Here is a 20,472-nt window from a genome sequence, read left to right as displayed (position 1 = left end):
TGAATTGGGCAAGTATTTGCACAGGAAATTTCGATCTGATTTAATTTGACATCTTTGCGGGTCTTGCATGTATCCAGTGATGAATGTTTTGATCTCATTTTTGTGCATCTTATTTTCATGCATAAAATTTGAGGAACAAAGGAAAAAAAGTTGGTACATGCGAAGGGTGACCGCAGCTGGCAGAGGACAGGGTTAATTGGAGAGACATGGGAGAGGCCTTTGCCCTGCAGTGGGCATAGTCAGGCTGATGATGATGTTGATGGTGAAAAAAAACAAACACGCAATTTTACAACGTACACATTCCTTTCCATCCAGCTTGCTCCTAGGAGAAACTGCACTTGTTGGACTGGAAAGAACCAAATCTTCTGAATGAACTGTGACATTTTAGAAATGTGTGGTTCTTTAACGCAAAAACAGACATTCAACACTGTACATGGTGGCCTTATCTGCTTACGAGCCATGAATCCAGCTCAGCAGCATTGCCTGTTTTAAGGTGGAAGCCTTTAATGCTTCATCGTTGTAAGCAGAAGTTGTCGACAGAACTGTCACGATTTTCAATTGGTCGAAATGGCTGTAACGTCACAGTGCGCGAATTTCAAATGGGGCCAATTGTACTTTGGCTAGTAGCCATGCAACCAATTAAAGGGATTGTATAGTGATGCTCCAAGTAAGTGGCACTGAGTTTAGTTAATTGCTTAATTGACCAATGAGCGTAATTAACCTTTCTAGACAGACCAGATAAATAAATAAAACCGAGTAGGAAATTGGTCGAGTTGGGGAATCGAACCAAGGTCTCCGGAGTGCGAGAGGAGCATGCTATCCACTCCGCCATGCCAGCTCGATGGTTTGGAATGAACAAAGGGGTGTCTAGTGAATAAGGTGTCTTCCTTCACTCCCATCTTCCTCCCTTCCCGTCCCATCTTCCTCCCTTCTGGTTACAGTGAGGTTCAGGTGTCCACTGAGATGCCAGACAGATGCATTTCCTTTCCTCAGAAACCAAATTACCAAGCAAGGCGTAGAGCCAATTGGGCGATGGCGTTCTGTGAACTTTCTGGCAGTGTTGCAAGAAGCTGTCACGTTCCACTCTTAAGAGGCGAAGCTTAACATCTTAACCACGCATCAGTGACACAAGCAGCAACACCGTGCTTAAGGCTTTCGCCTCACCGCACTTTAGGTCAACAAAGTGCCCCCCTGAATTTTTTGAGCTAATGGCACTCACTGAAGGGCATTCCTCGAAGGACGTTTCTCGCATGGCTCTCGCAGGCATTTGAGGCGGCAGCATCTCTAGGTGTGTCTCGCCTGATTGACCCGGCCGACATGGTGCTGCTGACGGTCCCCGACAAGCTTGTGGTGGCCACGTACCTGCACCAGTTACGGCACCAGCTCACGGCGCCCCCCGAGTTCCAGCGGCCGCTGCCCGAAATGCTCCGGCCCGCATCCTCCGCCAAGAAGCAGCAGGATGGTGCAAGCCCCGACACTGTGGAGCAATCGAGGTGGGCAGCATACGCTCTAGCACTTTGGAGCAAAAGCTTCACTTTTTGCATACAAACCTTGAAGGTCATGTTATAGCACAGATATGACCTTGAAGCGCCCTTGATTAATAAAAAACAAGAAAATTGTGATGTAGGTGGAAATCGAACCCGGGCCTCCTGCATGCGAGACTGGGGCGCTTCCACTCTGCCACAACTTTTCGACTCTTGGAAATGAATGAAGGCACGTCTAGTGAATGCACAGATGTCTAAGAAATGTACCTGCGAGATATGTACTGAGGCATGCATATATAATTTAATTGTGAGCACGTAAATTACACGTATCCCAATTAAGCGAGTAGCGAAGTATGTTTCCGGTGAATTTCCTTCGTGCCTGGCGTGCAGTCGTAGCACCATCATGCAGCACCCACTGAAATACCAACACGCAATGGACGGCGATGGTCCAGCAGATGACGCGCGTCTAGTGAATGCAAGGATGTCTTGGAAACGTATCTTCAAGTTATTTACTGAGGCGTTCTTGAATAATTTAATTTTTAGCATGTAAATTACAGATGTTGCAACCGAGCTTTCGCTCCAACTAACCAGGTTCAGCTGAGTTGAACGACAGCTGAATTTTTGACGTTTTTATTGTTTTACTTTACTGCTAATAGAGTGTAATGTGGAACCTCATTAACTGAAGTCACGCTTTATGATGTCAACATCAGTGGTCAATAAGTCTTCTAGACTAGTGTGTTCATTTTCGTTCATACTATCAGCAACATATGAGACATGAACAGCATACTTGGCATGGAAACACAAGAACACAAAGATATTAGCTGGTGGAAAAGAAATATGCTGGCAGAGTGCGTTACCACTTCCACAAAGCTGTCTTCTTGCCATCAAAGTGAAAATAAAGTGTGCTAATATTCATTCTTCCTGATCTAAAACCATCTTGCTTTGCTGTTCCTGTTTTGTTTGTCTTGTTCACATTGCATGTGTTGCTGATAGTGAATATGGTACGTGTCCTTTCTTTCATCTTCATCTTTCCTTTGAGGTTGTAACCAGAATCTCTGACCTGTGAAATCACGTTGTGGGGGGAACCAATGCCGCCCTCTGTTGGAGGTTGGTGTAACTGAGCCAGCCACCCGGTTGGGTCTGATCTTGTGCATCAGTGTGAGCATTGCACCAATGTGTGCAGTGCAGAGTTCTGATGTGGTGACTCGGTTGTTCTGTGGTCAGCGTACAAAGCATCTTTGCTCAATTGTGCATTGACATATGGGTCGACTTGAGCTCTCTGAAAGAACATGAGAAACGTCAATGGTAACGAAAAGAGCACATGTGAGAATAACGAATGTTAACCAGCGGTGCACACTCATCAAGCAGAGCTACACTGTCAGAGGTGTGCAGAGAAATATGCTAATAATAATAGCAATAGTAATGAAGATTGGTTGTATGCTGCTGTTGGGCAAAATCATAAGGTAAAGGAGCCGTGCGTACAACTAGTGCTGGCATTTGCAGCATCTTTCGATGGATGTCTGGTAGCTTCTTGCACATTTTTTTGTGTTTTCTTAAATTTATAATGCTTTTGAATACTTTCCAAGTAACTAATAAGCACAAGTAATGAATTGCTCAACTTACAAGCACATTACATAGTTATCGCTGTACTTAGAGACGGGGCTATCCGTTTCTCATCATACCTGCTATCGCATGTGTGTCAGAGGTGCGTGAGTGACTCTGCAGTGTGGGACACAGGTTTTAATTAGGGCTGTTTCGATGATCTTCTTCCGTGGCAGTCATACCGTATTTACTCGCATAATAGGCGCACCCCTAGTTTGGGTGCGAAAAATCAGATTTTTTATTTCCGCGCATAATAGGCGCACCCTGAACCCCCCCGCCCCCCAATCTTTATTTTAACAAAGTTTTTGCTGAAGTGACTACTAGTCCTCACTAGTGCTGCTGCCGTCGCAGCTGCTGCGGACCCACAGCACCTACAGCGACATCGCGTAGAACAGCCGCACACAGTTTTTTTCAGGGATGCTCACTTTAAACGTCTGTTTGGCAATCTTCATCTCCAGCCGGAAACGTTCCCGACCTAGGCCCGCGAAAGCCTCGGCGCTTGGAGTCGCGTACGAAAATTTAGGCACGCCGCAGTCGCAACAGCCGCACTTCTCGGCCATGTCGAATTTCCGACCTGCCGCACGCTTGCCGTGTTCGAGAGCAAACTTCCAGCCGTGTAGCTGTTAATGTGCTTGCCCATCGTGCTAAAACAGCAACGCTCGGTGGCAAAGCCCCGATTACGATGAACTGACGCACTACCGCAGATCCCAGCCCTTGGTAGCAACAACAAAAAAAAAAGCGAGCTGGTGATGCTGATGGCAATATAGATAGCGAAAGCTCGCGGCGGAGGAAAACGTTGATGATGATGATGAGCTTGGCCTCGAGCGTCCTCCGTGGGCGGCGTCTGGAAGCTCCTGTGCGCGTGTGTGGCCTCCGCGATCAAGCGCCGGTTGCGCGCAGCCGGAGCTGACCGCGGAGGGCTCGGCGCGTGCATTTCTAAGGCTATTCCCGCGTGGGTCGTGGAAAGTTTCGGTGCAGCCCTTAACACGAATCTTTTTTTTTTAATATTTTCTTCGGGAAAACGGGGTGCGGCTCGTACACGAGTGCATTTATGCGGTATGTTCAATTTTGCAAGTTGAAAAATTTTCGGAAATTTTACCCCGCGTAATAGGCGCACCCCGAACTTTGAGCCAGATTTTCTGGAAAAAAAGTGCGCCTTTTATGCGAGTAAATACGGTATATGGACGCGATTTCGGAACCTGTTAGAATTGACTGGTGAAAACCCGTAACGTCCAAATCAGTGAGCGTCCAATGCCGTAGGCTTGCATGAGCATTGATCGGCTCTGAGCCGACATTTTGAATTGTCCAAATTTCCGGAGTAATGTGGGCCCAGATTAATGAGCTCCTAGTGTCTTAAGTGCATGCAAGAAAACACATCATACTGAGGCTTGTAGTTTGTATAATCTTTTGCCAATGAACGCTGGTAGTAATTGTCCAATCCATATGTCTCCTTTTTTCAGGCCTCTAAGCAATAACTCCGGTGATGTGCCTTCCTCCCCCGTCTTAGAAGAGTGCCCGGTGAAGCCAAGCCTAAGCAAGCAAGGCTCGACGGAAAGTAGTCTAAGCAAGCGAGGTTCGGTGGAAAAAAGCTTGAGCAAACAAGGTTCGTTGGAAAAGGGTCTCAGCAGACAAAGCTCGACGGAAATAAGCCCGGTAGAACAAACGCAGACGGAGAGGAGAGAGTTGAGGAAGAGCCAGGCGGAAGGGAAACCATCCGCCAAGGAGGAAACAGCCAAGGAAAGGAGTGCCAATGGAGACGCAACGCGGAGGGAAGGTGGGCGGACTGATCAGCCGCTCATGACGAGGCAGCAGTTGATGAACCCATTCGACTCCGACGAAGAGGAGACTGAGAAACCAGGTAAACATGCGTAAACTGCTGTTAGCTCGAGACTCACTTTTCTCAAAATACCGGTTAAGCTGAAAAAGGCTGCCACTGTCTGGAAGACATTGAAGTAATGAGCGTTAACTGTTTGATTTACTAGAATTGATATGAAAAATTGATACGGTTGTTTCTGCAGTGCTATTGTAGATGGCATTACGAGTCTCAGTGCGAGATGTGTTTTCTAGTTGCTGTCACAGATGGCGCTGCGATCTCAGGGTGGTAGCAGACCCCACGAAATCTCGAAACGTGATGAGTAAGAGCCAACGCTCTTTAAATTTTCGATGTCTCACAACAAACTTTAAATAGGTGTTGTTTACTTGTCATTGCTCATCTCAAAAAAAAAAAAGGTTTTTGTGTTGAAATTCACATATCTCGAAGTCTTGTCTGTGAAAACTTGTTAAAGAGGGCCTTTAGACAGCGGTCCGTGTGGCCGACAGGCCATGCTGCAAACCAGCGACTGAGTTTGTGCAGGTGCTCTGTTGTTCATGCAATGCTAGAACATGGCTTATATTCGAATGGCAACCGAGCAGATGGGTATGAATGCCTCACATTACCTATTGATTGATGAGTCATTTCGCTTGTTTATTCTAACCTAACCTAACAGCTGCTCCTGATAGTCCTGTCTCTTTACGTGAACCCCCCGGCGACTTATTTCGACTTGTCACGTAGTAGTGATAGCAGTCCAGGCAGTGAGGAAGACAGCGAAAGAACGCTTCCAAAAGAAACTGTTTACTAGGCTGATCTGCGCCCAAGTTGAACTGAATGACTGAGTGGCGGCGAAAGCAACAAGCTTGCTTGGCGGTCGTCAAAGAAAATGCCAGCCGCGCTCAATTTGAAGCTCACAACGAACGTTCCAGATAAGGTATGCAAAGTAACCACAGCAGTCTGGAACAACATAGAATCAGCTCCGCCTTGGTGCAATCAATCGAGATAAATCTCGTTGCGTCTTGCATCACAAAGAACGATAAAGCCTCGTGCTGGCAGCTTTGAAGAACGAACAAACAAAACATGAAAAAGTTTTGCATCAATGTTTCTCTTTGATGATAAGAATTGCACGCTGTCGCTTGCAGGTGCCGACACGCAGTCGAGCGTTCCCGAGAAACAGGATACACGAGTGGCTTGCCGAGTGCTCGACCTGTCGCCCACCAAGCAGCCCTCGCCACCCGAACCACTCGTGTCCCCGCTTATCGATCCAAAGAAGGCAGGTGTCACTGTGAGTCTTGCCGACCTTGGTGGGGACTCTCTGACACCACTTCTCGATATTTTGGGTTTGCCGACCTTGTTAACTTGTTGTACGGGTGCTTAGCAGTGCAGTTATGGCGTGTTAGTTAGGGACAAAGGTTTCAGGTTAAGGTCAGTGATTTTCTTTTTTTTTCTCTCTTCCTATTGGTTCGATAACTGACAGCAATGGTTTGTCACCTAGCCGATGTAACAGAGCTATGGGATAGATGTTAATATGTGCTAACTGGCAAGGGTCATCAGCAGAAGTAACAGGTTATTACCACTCTTAGATGAAGAAGAAAACTTTTTAGTTAGGTGTTACGAGAGACTGCGTCACAGCGTCTTTGTCCTGTATTTTTAGTTTTTGTATACTAATCACGCTTGTTTGATTTGTTTAACTAAAATTGCCTAGTCTTCCAAAGTTGTTCTATAGTCAGCCATAGTAGGATCAAGCTTATTAGGCTTAGCTAACAGACATATGTCATTAACAAAGAAGGGCTAGAGCAAGCATGGGAAAAAAGGTTTATCATCAGCAGAAATGACAGAGGTATGTCAGCATTTGTGAACCACTACTGGAGTGTTTGACGTTTTATAGCAAAGCCACTTATGAGTCATAAAGTAAGAAACTGCAATGTTTTGCAGCGACACTCGTTTAACTGCCTTCAGTTATTGAGTCAGTGAACATCCGCGTGACTACCGTTTCCACAACCGCGTACAGAGACCGTCCACTCGGCTGGCCGAGCTTCAGGAGCGGGCGCGGAAGCTCCTCGAAGAGGCCCGGCAACCGGCCGCCACCCGTGAGCTCAGCCCGGGCTCCGCGGAGGAGCGGCAACACCAGGAGGAGCTGCGCGAGCGGGCGCGGCGCATCATCGCCCAGGCTCGACAGGGCCACCACAACAACAACAACAACAACAGCATCAACAGCGTCAGTGAGCCCGGCAGTCCCGACACCCTGGTTCCCAGCAACGGCCAGCCGGCCAATGGCCTCAAGGAGGCGTCTGAGGATGCGGCTAGTCAGGAAGACCCCAAGGCGCGGCAGCCTTCTTCGTGGAGCGTGAGGCTCTCAGAGGGTGGGTATAGTTCACAGAGTCCCTCGCTCACATGTCATCGTCTTAATTTCAGTTTGCCGGTAGTGGCAGTGTGCAACACTGTTTTCATGCAAATGTGGTCAAAACTGTTGTCAGGGACAACTTTTTGTGGTGATGCTATAAAGCTGTAAGGACCAAGCAATTGGATGTAGAGTCTTGTAGTTGGCTCATAAGTGTGTGAGAACATTGTACTTGTGGGAGCTGTCGTAGCTTATGCTGTCATAATGCATTGTGCGTTGAGCAACACATCGTGTACTCTTGCCTGGTTTCACTTCCAAAACTGTCGTTTTCTGTAGCATGGGCTTTTACAGGGCAGTTATTGTCTCTCTCCAAAAAAAGAAACTATATCAGTGCTCATTCCCAAAGTCTCATCACACTTTAAAGTACCTAAAGCATTGTTAAGGCATTGTAGTGACTTTAGCCAAGGGCAGAATCAGGTGCCCCAACCTGCAATAGCCAGGTGTTATTCAGGGGCAAGTGGGCTCCACAGGAAGCTAGCGATACTTCACTCAGTGTCCTTTGCTCAGTGTTCTTTGACTGGTAAGATGGACAAATCACTTTTACCACCCATATGAACGACAAGTTTGTTGGCATCGGTTATTTTGCCCGTGAATATGTACTGAACAAGCTCACAGTGGAACCACTAGGTGTCATTGCATGCACATCAATCCTGCCTAAGGTACGTACGGGAGCACAACTTGCACTTGTGGTAAAGAGCACAGACTTGCACCCAACTGGAATGCCCAGTTTGCACGACTGAAGCATCGGGAAGGTTTGCGTCCTCCTCTGATTTTCATGCAGCACATGCTTGCTGGCACGTTTATTGAAAGATGTTATTAGTTGCACCCATGCATCTGCATGTGGTATAGTACCAGGATGCTCATAAGCACGAGGCTTCATTATTACCATGATGACTGGCACTTGAGTTATTTATATGAACTCGCAAGGAAGGGGGGGGGGGGGGGTCAAGTCGATTATTCAAGCAATAGAGCTACTTTTGATAAGGAAAGGAGATCCGTACGGCTTACTCTCTTGCTCAGAGTTCTCACCTTGTCCCTCAAAATGGCAGCTTGCATTCTTTCAAGTTCTATTAAACTCCCAGACTGATGCCACTGAAAGTAGAGGGTTGCACCTGTAAGCCAATTTCTGTGTAACGGGTGTATTGCAGTTCTCATGAATTGCAATCCTCACTTCAGTTTAGGGACATCTATAAGTGCAGTAAAACCTCGTTGATACGTTTTTTAAAATATGTGGGGAAAAACGTGCTAACCGGGAAAACATATGATCCGGACCATCCAAATGTCTTAACCCTTTCACCGCCACTCCCGAGATAACTCAGGCTACCACATATGCACACCCCCTTGCCTCTCCCGAGTTAACTCGTTTTGGCTTTTTAACTCACCCCCTGCTGCTCCCGATAATACTCGTGTAAAAAAAAACAATGCAAACATATAGCGCCATCTATGGAGAGACGCTACAAACTCATAGATCCTGTAGGGTAAATTTTACACAACAGATAGCGCGCATGTTTCCACATCCAAGTCGCTTCGTTTTGGTTTCCGCACAGGAGCCATGTCAGGCAATGTGCCACACTCGTCCGTGCTTTGATGGACGAAGAAATTCAAAACTGCTTGTGAATTCGGAGTCCAGTGATAATGAGAACGAGGAAGGAGCCCACCTAACTGCCTTGTCGAGTGATGGCAGCGATGAAGTCCCCCTTCCACCGAAAAATCCGCTTAAGAAGAGGAAATCCGACAGGCACAATTGGTGCTGGAAGATTTGATTCGGTACAACTAATATCTATAAGATTATCCTGAATAAACATGTCTACATGCCCTGCAGAGCATTTTAGTGCGTTACTAGCAGAAAATTTCCAGGAAACTAACATGCAAAAAAAAACCGGCAGGGTGTGTGCAGCTGTGAGTAAACAAACCTGGCAGTGAAAGGGTTAAATAGAAGTATTGAATGAGGTACGAAGACATTTATTAATAATTTCACTTTACAGAAATGTGATATAGCATTTCTGGCACAAGGTCAACAGCTTCTTATCTAGTGCTCACAGAATTCAGGCTGCATTTACATTGTGTTAAATTACATAGGTCCCTAGATGGCAATGTCGAAAGTAACAAAAATCTTTGTCAATTTTTTTTGAAAGCTTCTCCCCCTTGCGCCTAAACGATGCAGGGAAGCCACCGCAACGGCTGACTGCCACAGCGTTTGTGCTTTTCGTGCTGCGTTCCCCAGACCCTATCCGCTCGTATGTAAATACATTGTTGTAGTTCTCAAATGCTTCGCCTCCTAGCATTTAGGCTCCACGAAGAAGCTGGTGCATTTTTTCTCTTCATTTAGCGTCCCTGGAGGAATGGCCCACTTGTGGTTTAGTGTACTAGTTTTTCTTTTTTCTTTTTGGTGCATTGCTTTCTTGCACCAAAGCACTGCAGAGAAGCCAATAAGGCAGGTGGCTGCTGCTGCATTCTAGCTCATACTGTGTGCCTCCATATTTGGCCCACTTGTATGTTTTCACATGTGCAATTAGTCAGTAAACATATTATATGTCTTGTATTTGTGGGAATTTTTTAATGCAGTAGTCAGGAAATCATGTTATCTTTGAACATATAAACCAGGACAAGAATAGTGTTGCTCTAGGGAACATTTTTAATATTTTTAGAGTATGAACCAGGGAATCATGTGAACCGGGAACGTGTCAATGAGGTTTTGCTGTATATGTATGTGTTTAAGTCAATGGAAAAGCCTTTGTCGTACAGTGGACATATGCTGGCTGCAATGATGACGACTTCTTGTGTTCTTGCAGATCATATTCACGCATTTTTTTTTGTTGCTTTTGAGGAGGTAATGCGCATGTTTTAATGCTGTATTTCCAAGCTATATATGGGTTTTAATTTTTCTCAGTTGGGACCCCAGAGCACAGGCTTTTGCTAACAATGCGCTGATTTGTGCATTAATTGAATTCACACATGAGGTGCAATCTATAACTTTGATGTCTTACTCAGTCTCACAAATTTCACCCCGTGCTCCAGAAGCTGTTTTGAGCCTGGTGGTCTGTTTTCCAGAGGTAAACCTTTCAACCGCCATTCACTGCACTACATGGCTTTCAAGCAGCCTCAGTTGTGGCATTAGATTCTCTGCCTGAGAAATAATTCCTCAGCAGCATATTCGGCATACATAAAGACGACTAAATTACAAATCGAAACAGCTTATGTTAACAGGTAATGTATATTTATTGACAACCCATTTTGTGGCACACATGAATAGATGTGTAACAGTTCACAGTCAGCTTTTCTAGCACAGTGTGAAGTTAGCGAGACATTTAAGACTCCAGTCATAATGTTTCCATAAAGTTCATTACTACGTATTAATGCATGCTATATGGAAGCCTCCCGACAAAGTAAGGACCCTGTGTGCCAGCCACAAGAACTTTCCATGCTGCAGTCGAATCTTGACAAAGAGGAGAATTGCACGTTGATTTTGGTCAGATTTGTACGCGTGCATTAGTAATGGACCATGTAAAATCTTGGTTTTCCCTTTAATCATGGGACACGTCACTAGGTTGGAAGAAGCGAGTCGCCTCTGCAGCAGCCCTAGTTCTCGTGACTGTGACCTGCAGTGGTCGCACTATGGGGTGACGGTGGATTCAGGACTGGAACTAGACCTGTTGTAGCTTTTGTTTTTTTTTCGTTGCCACTTGCACTGCTATTAGTAACAAGTGTAAATGCCTCTCCTTCCAATGTCACCGGCTGAACCGTGATTTGTGGTGGACCGTATTGAAAAAATGGAAAGAGTGGTTCATCATTGCAGGAACATTGGAGGAACCGAGAATTGCCAAGCCTAACACAAGCGAGGTACAATTGTTTCTGAAAAAAAAATGTAGCGCAGAGCGCACTGCCTTATACTTTGTTTAAGTTTAAATAGTATTGCACTACATTACAATTCGTTTTAGCCAAACCAGTCGTACATGTCACTGTGCTTGGTACAGGTCAGACCCACCATTAAGCCTCACCTCTGTACGATACATACAACAGCGGTATTTTGCAATTCGTTTTGGGTAAACCAGCCACACATGTCACTATGCTTGGTACAGGTCAAACCCACCACTGAGCACAGCATCTGTACCAAGTTTGAGTACAAGTTTGATGACAGGCTAGGCAGGAGAGGCATTTATACCGGTCTCTAATAGCCACTCGCACCCCGTATAACAACCCCGCATGATGCACATGCATGTCCATTTGCTGCACTGGTGTAATAAGGTAGGGGGAGGGGCGTGGTGGAGGGTCAGCGCATGCTCAAGTCTGGTGGTCTGGGTTCTCCAGGAAGCAGCTTTCGGCCGACCAGGTTTTACCAGTTCCAGAAGCGCCATCTGGGGGGTGAGTGGACCATCATGCTTGCCATGTGCATTGTACCACTCCTGCATGCTTTTGCAACCTCATCTCTTTTGATCCAACAGTGTGGTAACAATACCTCTGAAAATATTGACGACCTGTGCACTTTGCAAGGTGCTGTGGGGCTCTTTCGATCATTTTCCCTGTTTCTTCTTGAAGCTTTCTTTCTACTTGCAGTATTTCACAAAAACGGGACTCTTGACTGCAGTCATCTCTCTTTGCTCATGTTAGGTTTTACGTTACTGTATTTACACGATTGTAAGTCGACCTGAAAGTAAGTCGACCCCCCTCATTTCATGTCAGGAAAAGAAAAAAAAAAAGAGGGGCGTACCTGTGGGTACCTTCCACAATGAAAATTTATTAGTCACTGGACAGCTCATCCACACTTACTGCCGTCGTCATCGCTGCTACCGGGGCCACGGCATGTTGTCGTCCAGGGAAACCCCACACTTCGCAAATAACCACACCATGACATCGCAAGGAACGAGGGAAAAATTATATTCTCTTCAATGGCCACACCTCCACTACCCGCTCCGAAACATCGAACTTGCGGCCCGCAGCGCAGATTCTTTGTTTTATGGAATGACAGCCCTCTTGAATGTTGCCGTGAACAAGCGCCGAATACTTACCGGACTTGGAGCATCCATGATGATATGATTGACAAATTAGGACAGTAAAAACTGTTGAAATGTGGACGGCAGTCAAGTATAATGCGTCAAACAGAATCAGAGAGGAACTATGCATGAGCGATGTTAGCTCTTCCATCAGCTACCATTAATCCCTGGAAACACTGTCGTTATGAACGGCGCTGCAATTGGAGAAATGGCCCTTCCATCAACTATCGACACTCCCCATGAGTGCCGAGTGTGCAGTAAAAGCTAAAAAAATTTAAAAATCCTTCTAAACAAGCGCTCGGAATAGCTGAATGCCGCTGGGTAAAGCCATAGAGCAAGCATAAAATTGTAACCACACTGTAGTGTCCCTGATATCTCGTTTGTCTTGCCATTTGGTTGTAAGTCGACCGTCCTCACTTCGGATTTTTAAATTTTGAAAGATGTCGACTTATAGTCGTGTAAATACTACGGTAACACCTCTGCCATTTGTTCTATCAGGAGAAGTCAGCTGCTGATAATATGATACTAATTAATCCTGTTCATAGAACAAGATGACTGAGCAGTTCAAAAATTTAGGAATTAAAAGAACGAGGATGAGAAGACATCATGCTGTACTGTGTGGTGTCCTTCACTTCGATCTTGCTCTTCTTCTACCTTTGCATCATTTTCCTGCTGTTCTGCTGTCGTTCACCGTGGGAAAATCACTTGCAAAGAGCATTAACTTTAAAGGTGCACTGAAGAGGATTCTGAACATGTCTTTTTGCCGCGGGAACTCGATCCACATGTTCCTAGCATTCTTAGAAACAGTGACTTATTGCTCTGTGTGGCCGATTTCCCCAATTAAAACGAATTAACGTCCTGCTCCCGCCTTTTTTTTTTTTTTTAATTCTGCCCCGTACGGTGGGCGGAGTCGACCAACGCGTGGAGCGCCTTTCACCCAGTCCCGTGGAGGCTTTGCTTTCGCTTTATTTTGTTTTTTAGGTTTCCATGAATAAATAGTTTCATTTGCAGATAATATAGCCGCAAAATAAGCCCGAAGAAATAAAAATACGTGCGGACTATTTGCTACTACGGACTACTAGGTATTACTCCGCCGATGGCAGAGCGGCAAGCCGCCACGGGACTGGGTGAAAGGCGCTCCACGCGTTGGTCGACTCCTCCCACCGTATGCGAGGAATTAAAAAAAAAAAGGCGGGAGCCGGACGTTAATTCGATTTAATTGGGGAAATCGGCCACACAGGGCATTAAATCGCAGTTTCTAAGAAAGCTCGGAACGTGCAGATTGAGTTCCCGCGGCAAAAAGACAAGTTCAGATTCCTCTTCAGTGCACCTTTAAGTGCTTCGTGTATTCACTGGTTCATCTCTCTTTCAGCAAACCCAAACAACTCTACCTTCCTTTCATTTCTACTCTCGTGCCCAAGCAGCTCGTTTTAAATTTTGTCCACTTGTTTTGTTTTTTTTCTCATTTGCAAAAGAACAGCACATGCAGTGTGACCGAGGGCGTGGGTGCAGAAAATGAATGGATCGTGAAATTTCCTGGTTTGGACAAATCGAGACTTACCTATATTATTTGTAGGCATATAGCTCTCAGGGTGGCATCAAGAAAGGTGAAAGCAAAGTACCTCTAACTGTTTCTTTGTTAGCTTTGAAGACTCAGGCTTTCTATTGATAGCCTGTTAACTTCCAGAGAAATTATTTTGGATGGATATCCACGAGTTGCCAGAACAGTTTAGCTATTTCGTTTTGTTGAAATATTCTCTAGAACTGCACACAAAGAGGCTTAGGTGGAAGGCGAGTTGATTGCAAAGTATTGTTGCATTGTGCAATTCTGAGTGACTGTTTAAAAATTAGTGGTGGGATAAAACTAGCTCTAGGAGTATTGCAAGCGAGCTGTACAGTGACAAGTAGAAAAAAAATGCAATGCAATTTGTGGTTTCAATGCTTTCTCTCTCTCTTTTTTTTTTTTGCTCCACAATTTCGACCGGGTCGCTATCAATCAGCTTAATGTATCGGTAACAGGATCTATTTTACTGCTGTCACGCAACACTCAAACACGTGACCACTGTATTTGTGCAGGCTCTGAGGACTCTGAGAGGTCTGAGGAGCTGAGCCAAGGAAGTGAGGTGAGTGTCGCTTTCATCAGGTACTCCCATTAAAGGGACACTGAGGAGAGCACTATTAATATTTTTCTTATAGCAAAATCCAACAGTTCGGCATTTCATGGCTTTGTTGCCACTTGGCCGGCAGCGAAAGATGCATTTATTTCTAAGAAATTTGGATTCCAAGTTGAAAAAGCTTTTCCCGCCACTCTGATTCAAACTTCGGATTCTCCTACGACGACACAGGACTAAGTGACGTGAAACATGAGGTGCGCATGACGTACCGCAGACTCCGTGATTTCTGGCTGCCAGCAGTGCGGCCTAGCAGCAGCCGAAACGAAAGCTACTGCCGGCCGCACGTTGAAGGCATCTATCGGCTATTGCGGCCGTCGCTACGGTCGCTTCGATTACGTTTGCACTGGCATTTTGCCAGCGTTACGATGGATCTCATTCTCGAAGTCGTCAACAAAGTTCTCGCAAATACACACCTTTAGCATACCGTGTACCTTGTTACCGCTAGCGGAATGCCGGGAGCCCGCCTAGCTAACGCCAGTGAGCAGGCGCTGATTGGTCCCGATGCTTCAGGCGCGCGCGTAGCTGCCAAGCACGTGGCGCCATCTGGCGACGTCAAGGAGATTTGCGCATGCATCGGCTGCGCCTCAGTGATTTGTGGTTTCTCGGGTCCTAGAGTTGCTAGAACTTTTGTCCTGTGACGTCATCACGCTTGTACTTGCGAGTTTGGCCTGTGGCGGCGATACCTGTATTTTGGTTCTTGCTCTTTTCTACGTTACATGAGCGTTGTTGTCAGTATGAGTGGCGTTTTTGTAATCAGGAGCTGGTATTCTGTCGATACAAGCCAACTTCAATTTCTCCTCAGTGTCCCTTTAAAGCTAAAGTCAGTAATTAAGGCAGTAACTTAGAGTCTGTGGAGTTGAAGCACTGTGGAACTGCGGTGGATGCTTGCAGTGGTGGTGCACCGTAGTTTGCAGCGATGCGTGAATAGTGCTTTTCAGAAACCGAATTGGGTATCGAAATGCAAATCCAATAGGGAAAGGACTAGATCGAATACAAACAAAATATTTGTGGAATTATCCGCTACAAGTGTGAATATTTGTAGGAAATGTCCACGTGAAACAGTGAAACGCTAGCGGTGATGAAAGAAGTCATGCAGTTACAGCTGCAGCTTTCGAAAGACACAATACTAATCTATGTTAGGGGGCACGCAACATTAAAGGAACACTGAGGAGAAATTGAAGTTGGCTTGTATCGACAGAATACCAGCTCCTGATTACAAAAACGCCACTCATACTGACAACAAAGCTCTTGTAACGTAGAAAAGAGCAAGAACCAAAAGGCAGGTATCGCCGCCACAGGCCAAACTCGCAAGTACAAGCGTGACGACGTCATAGGACAAAACAGTGTTGCTAGAACGAATGGTTCTAGAAACACCAGGAACCGAAAAGCCACAAATCCCTGAGGCGCAGCCAATGCATACGCAAATCTCCTTGACGTTGCCAGATGGCGCCACGTGCCTGGCAGCTATGCGCGCTCCTGAAGCATCGGGACCAATCAGCGCCTGTTTTCCGGCGGTAGGCAGGCTCCCGGTATTCCGCTAGCGGTAAGAAGGTACACGGTATGCTAAAGGTGTCTATTTGCGAGAACTTCGTTGACGACTTCGAGAACGAGATCCATCGTAACGCTGGCAAAACGCCAGTGCAAACGTAATCGAAGCGACTATAGCGACGGCCGCAGTAGCCGATAGATGCCTTCAACGTGCGGCCGGCGGTAGCTTTCTTTTCGGCTGCTGCTAGGCCGCACTGCTGGCCGCCAGAAATCACGGAGTCTGCGGTACGTCATGCGCACGTCATGTTTCACGTCACTTAGTCCCGTGTCGTCGTAGGAGAGTCTCAAGTTTGAATCAGAGCGGCGGGAAAAACTTTTTCAACTTTGAATCCAAATTTCTTAGAAATAAATGCATCTTTCGCTGCCGGCCAAGTGGCAACAAAGCCATGAAATGCCGAACTATCGGATTTTACTATAAAAAAATATTAATAGGGCTCTCCTCAGTGTCCCTTTAAGTCATCATATTAATCTATGACTGCCATGTCATGCACCTAGGAAAACTACCTTGGGAAATAATGATGAAAGCAAACAAACTAGTGCTAGATCTCAATTAGAGGGACAAGAGTCTGAGTCGTGGCCTCCAATATCAGGCATGATTATAATCAGGCATGACATAGTCATGAATATAATTGCTGCTTTTACGTTCGTTGTCTTTCCGGCTCTGGATGAAGGCTGGCTTCAGCACTGTAGTGAATTGAAACGATGAAGTAGCGATTATATCATGGTTTTTCCATACCTCGCATGACGTATAACCACACTTTGGCGTCACAGCCATTGTTATTGAAACCGAAACAGCCTGAGAGAAAAATTTGTTTACAAATTATTTAGCAGATGTAGGTGAATACCACATGGTGGCTCTAGTACAGTAGTGTCTTGCACATCATTGTAGAGAAGAAGACATGCCACCAAAATTAGGTATCTATACTCCTTTAATAACTTACACTAAAACTTGCGCCGCCGCGGTGGCTCAGTGGCTATGGTGCTCGGCTGCTGACCCGAAAGAGGCGGGTTCGATCCTGGCCGCGGCGGCTAGAATTTCTTTGGAGGAGAAATTCTGGAGGCCCGTGTACTGTGCGATGCCAGTGCACTTTAAAGAACCCCAGATGGTCGAAATTTCCTGAGCCCTCCACTATGGCGTCTCTCATAGCCTTAGTCGCTTTGGGACGTTAAACCCCATAAACATTACAAACAAACAAACTAAAACTTGCATCACATTATGCAAATTTTCCTTCGGGATTTTTTCACTGCAAGAAGCAACTGCTGGGTATATAGTGAAAACAGTGGTATTGATGTGGTGCAGCCACACAATTGGCCAACATGGTGGGCGCATTTTATTCTTGATGTCGTCCCGGGTCTCGTGCAGCTGTCCAGCACACAGCGGAAGCAAACGTACGTGGAGCTGGAACTGGAGGCCTTGGAGCGTGAGCGGCAGCGAGTGGACGCCCTGGCCGAACGCTTCGAGCCGTACCTGCGGCAGGTCATGAAAGGCGGTCAGTATCGTCTGTTCGTGTCCTTCATTCTTTGCTCCAATATTGCCTCACGTTGCCCAAGGAGGTTTACAGCTTTTGATCACACTCATCTTCACTTGGACAGACACTGGCACGGAGTGACACTTTTGACGGAAAAAACGAATTCGCGACGTCCTTTTCTAGGCACGATGCTACTCTATAATGCACTGCCCTGATCACTTAGTGGCTTGGGCATTTGCTTTGTATGGACAATTTGCAGAGTTTTAAGAGGCCGGAAGCGGGCAGAGTGGGTGAAGGAACATACGCGATTTAATGACATCCTAGTCGAAATCAAGAGGAAGAAATGGGCTTGGGCACGGCTTGCAATGCGAAGGCAAGATAACCGCTGGTCTCTAAAGGGTAACGGAGCGGATTCCAAGAGAAGGCAAGCGTAGCAGGGGGCGGCAGAAAGTTAGGTGGGCGGATGAGATTAGGAAATTTGCGGGAATATGGTGGCCGCAGCTGGCTAAGGACAGGGTTAATTGGAGAGCGGCCAATCATTAATCTCGCAGCCGATCATTAATTTAACTGCCACCCAGCACGGTGGATTGCTTCTCTGGGGATTTTTCGTGGATTTCTCGCTCATGGTCAGCGACGACGATGGCGGCTTTTCCATGACACGAGCTCCTTAACGCTGCCGCATTAAAACCTGCAGTATCAAATCTTTTTCACAGTTTTTTTGGGGACACTCTTAAAATAGCTCTGCAATGAAGCTGAGAGGATCAGACATCAAGTTTAGTTGCCCGAGATTTAATAGGAATGCTATATTTCTTTTTTGTCAGTGTCATTCATTGTCCAGCACCTTGCTTCCTTTTGTGCATGTGGTTGAAGGAACTTGACCATATTTCCCATCTCATTTTGCAGGCAACGAGGAAGAAGAGGACCGCTGTATGCAGCGGTGGTTTGCCTTGGTCAATGAAAAGAACGCTCTGATACGACGGCAAATGCAACTTAATCTGCTGTGAGTTCTTCTGTTGATGATATCACTGTGACGTCTCTCGCTTGTCAGGTCTGAAACAGTCATTTTGAGCCGGAGTGGATTTGGATCCGAGAGATGTAGTGAGAAAGGGAACTGCGATGCAACCCAGTAGAACTGTGAGTGACATGGGAGCAAGTGTTTTGTAAATTTACTTCTCACAACTTGCGGAGCAACATCAAGAACTTCCCTGATTGGCTGATTGGTAGTTTGCCTGGAGCTGAGGCTGCTCTGGCTCTGAGCTGGTAAGTACACTGCGTTTTTTTTTGGAGCAAGCAACTTTATATATATTTTTTTTTCTATATTTGGAAGGCTGTATACTCACCAAGAACGTGAATATTAAGTACGGCATGAAAGATCGCTTCGCCATTAAAAGCCAAGCGAGTATATGACTTAGAAGGAGACAGCCCCTGAATTGCATTGAAGTAGCAGCGGTAGCAAAGCGTTGCTTTGAGGTAGTGAAGCTAGCAAAGGTAGTTTTACATATCAGGACATAGACTGCACAAGAACAGTAGATGGGAGGCCATCAATAGAGGTCAGGAGTAGGGGTAGTAGTCAGAGGGAAGATATGGACCGTGCGATCCAGACTTTGCAGATCTGACTTGAGCTATGTGGGGAGGATATGGCTTCATCAACTGGAAAGCTGAACCCCAAGTCTTGTTCTGAGTCCACTTAACTAAGCTTTCTAGAATTTTCAGTTAAGTACAGTATTCCAGTTTGTTGTCAAACAAAAAGTATTGCCGTATTTACACAAATATAAGGCTAGTTTTTTTCCTTACTTCGTCTGTTTTGGGACGCACCTGCCGTTATATTTGGAACCAGGGTACGAATATACACAATTTTCTTTTGCTTGGTGCTCAAGATAGCTACAGCAGCCTTCACTACCACGCTCGTAAGCAACAAGGATAAGTAAGCTTTTCGACGGCCTTAGAGCCACGCGGCACGCACTGGTAAAGGTGAGGGCAGCCATGAACATGGAAGTAAAGAGTTCGTGGGCCATACAAAAAGAGAAGACTGAAAAATTACAGAGAATTTTTACCACATTCGAATCAGTGCGCAAGCACTGATTTGTGTTATGTAGAAGACGACGGTGAGCAGGCAGTGCCGCCGGACGGAGCACATTTAAGTTGATGAAGACAACGCTCTGCAGTGCACAGCGAGAGAGTCTGCTGCAGCCTAGCACAAGGCATGTTCATCTGTGGCGATGGTGTAGTGCTCTCGCACAACGGCCTTTAAAGCTGATCTGTTTGTGCCGCGGAGAGTTCGACCACCCCCAGTGGTGAATATTGATGTGATTTTCTTTTTCTTTGTTTTTGCTCTCTGGTTCTTCTGCTACTCAAATATCGGCAAGAGACAATTTTGCTAGGCTCTGATTGTCCGGATTAGTGCATCCGTACTAAAAGCTGAGTGTAATAGAGACAGGAGTAAAGGGGCGAATGGGCACAGAACTGGGTAGCCCGAAACAAAGCTCCGGTGGCATGTTTATCATTTATCTCCCTGTCGAATTGGGCTCTTTAATAGTAACTGAATTTCTTCTCTCATGTACGAGGGGGTACCCAAAAGAAACCAAACTTATTTTTGTTTGAACTTATTTGTTCACATTTTAAGCACAGACCTTCAATCTCCTTCAAAGTATTCTCCACTTGCAATGATACGCTTGTCGAATCTTTCATTCCATTTTTCAAAACATTGTTTAAATTCATCTTTTTTGAGGCTTGACAGTGCCTCCGTCGTTTTTTTCTTCACCTCAGCAACATCCAGCGAAAGGCTTTCCATTCACCTGTCTTTTCATTCTAGGAAACAAAGAAAGTAGCACGGGGCAAGGTCGGGTGAGTATGAGGGTTGAGGAATAGGGGTCATGCCATTTTTGGTCAAAAATTGTCATAGAGACTGGGCTGTGTGAGCAGGGGCATTGCCATGATGGAAAAACCAGTCACCCGACTGCCACAAATCAGGCCGCTTCCGCCGCACACTGTTG

General features: G+C 46.0%; 1 protein-coding gene across 5 annotated transcripts in view; it reads left to right on the top strand.

Annotated features, from left to right (window-relative positions):
• Ehbp1 (Eps15 homology domain containing protein-binding protein 1) overlaps positions 1-20,472 on the top strand; it is a 58,711-nt gene that overhangs the window by 23,280 nt on the left and 14,959 nt on the right. For 3 of the 5 annotated variants that reach the window (XM_089560859.1, XM_089560860.1, XM_089560863.1), the window contains 8 exons: positions 1,264-1,493; positions 4,547-4,944; positions 6,039-6,181; positions 6,908-7,259; positions 11,606-11,659; positions 14,365-14,411; positions 17,374-17,500; positions 18,383-18,479. In XM_089560859.1, the coding sequence (XP_089416985.1) occupies positions 1,264-1,493; positions 4,547-4,944; positions 6,039-6,181; positions 6,908-7,259; positions 11,606-11,659; positions 14,365-14,411; positions 17,374-17,500; positions 18,383-18,479 (1,448 nt within the window). The remainder of the gene's footprint in view (positions 1-1,263; positions 1,494-4,546; positions 4,945-6,038; positions 6,182-6,907; positions 7,260-11,605; positions 11,660-14,364; positions 14,412-17,373; positions 17,501-18,382; positions 18,480-20,472) is intronic. The other 2 variants (XM_089560861.1, XM_089560862.1) reach the window with 2 other exon arrangements.

Source organism: Amblyomma mixtum, chromosome 9, assembly GCF_055824585.1.
Source record: "Amblyomma mixtum isolate Tamu chromosome 9, ASM5582458v1, whole genome shotgun sequence".
Lineage (NCBI taxonomy): Eukaryota > Metazoa > Arthropoda > Arachnida > Ixodida > Ixodidae > Amblyomma > Amblyomma mixtum.
The sequence above is the reverse complement of the archived record's forward strand: the minus strand, read 5'-3'. Positions and strand labels throughout refer to the sequence as shown.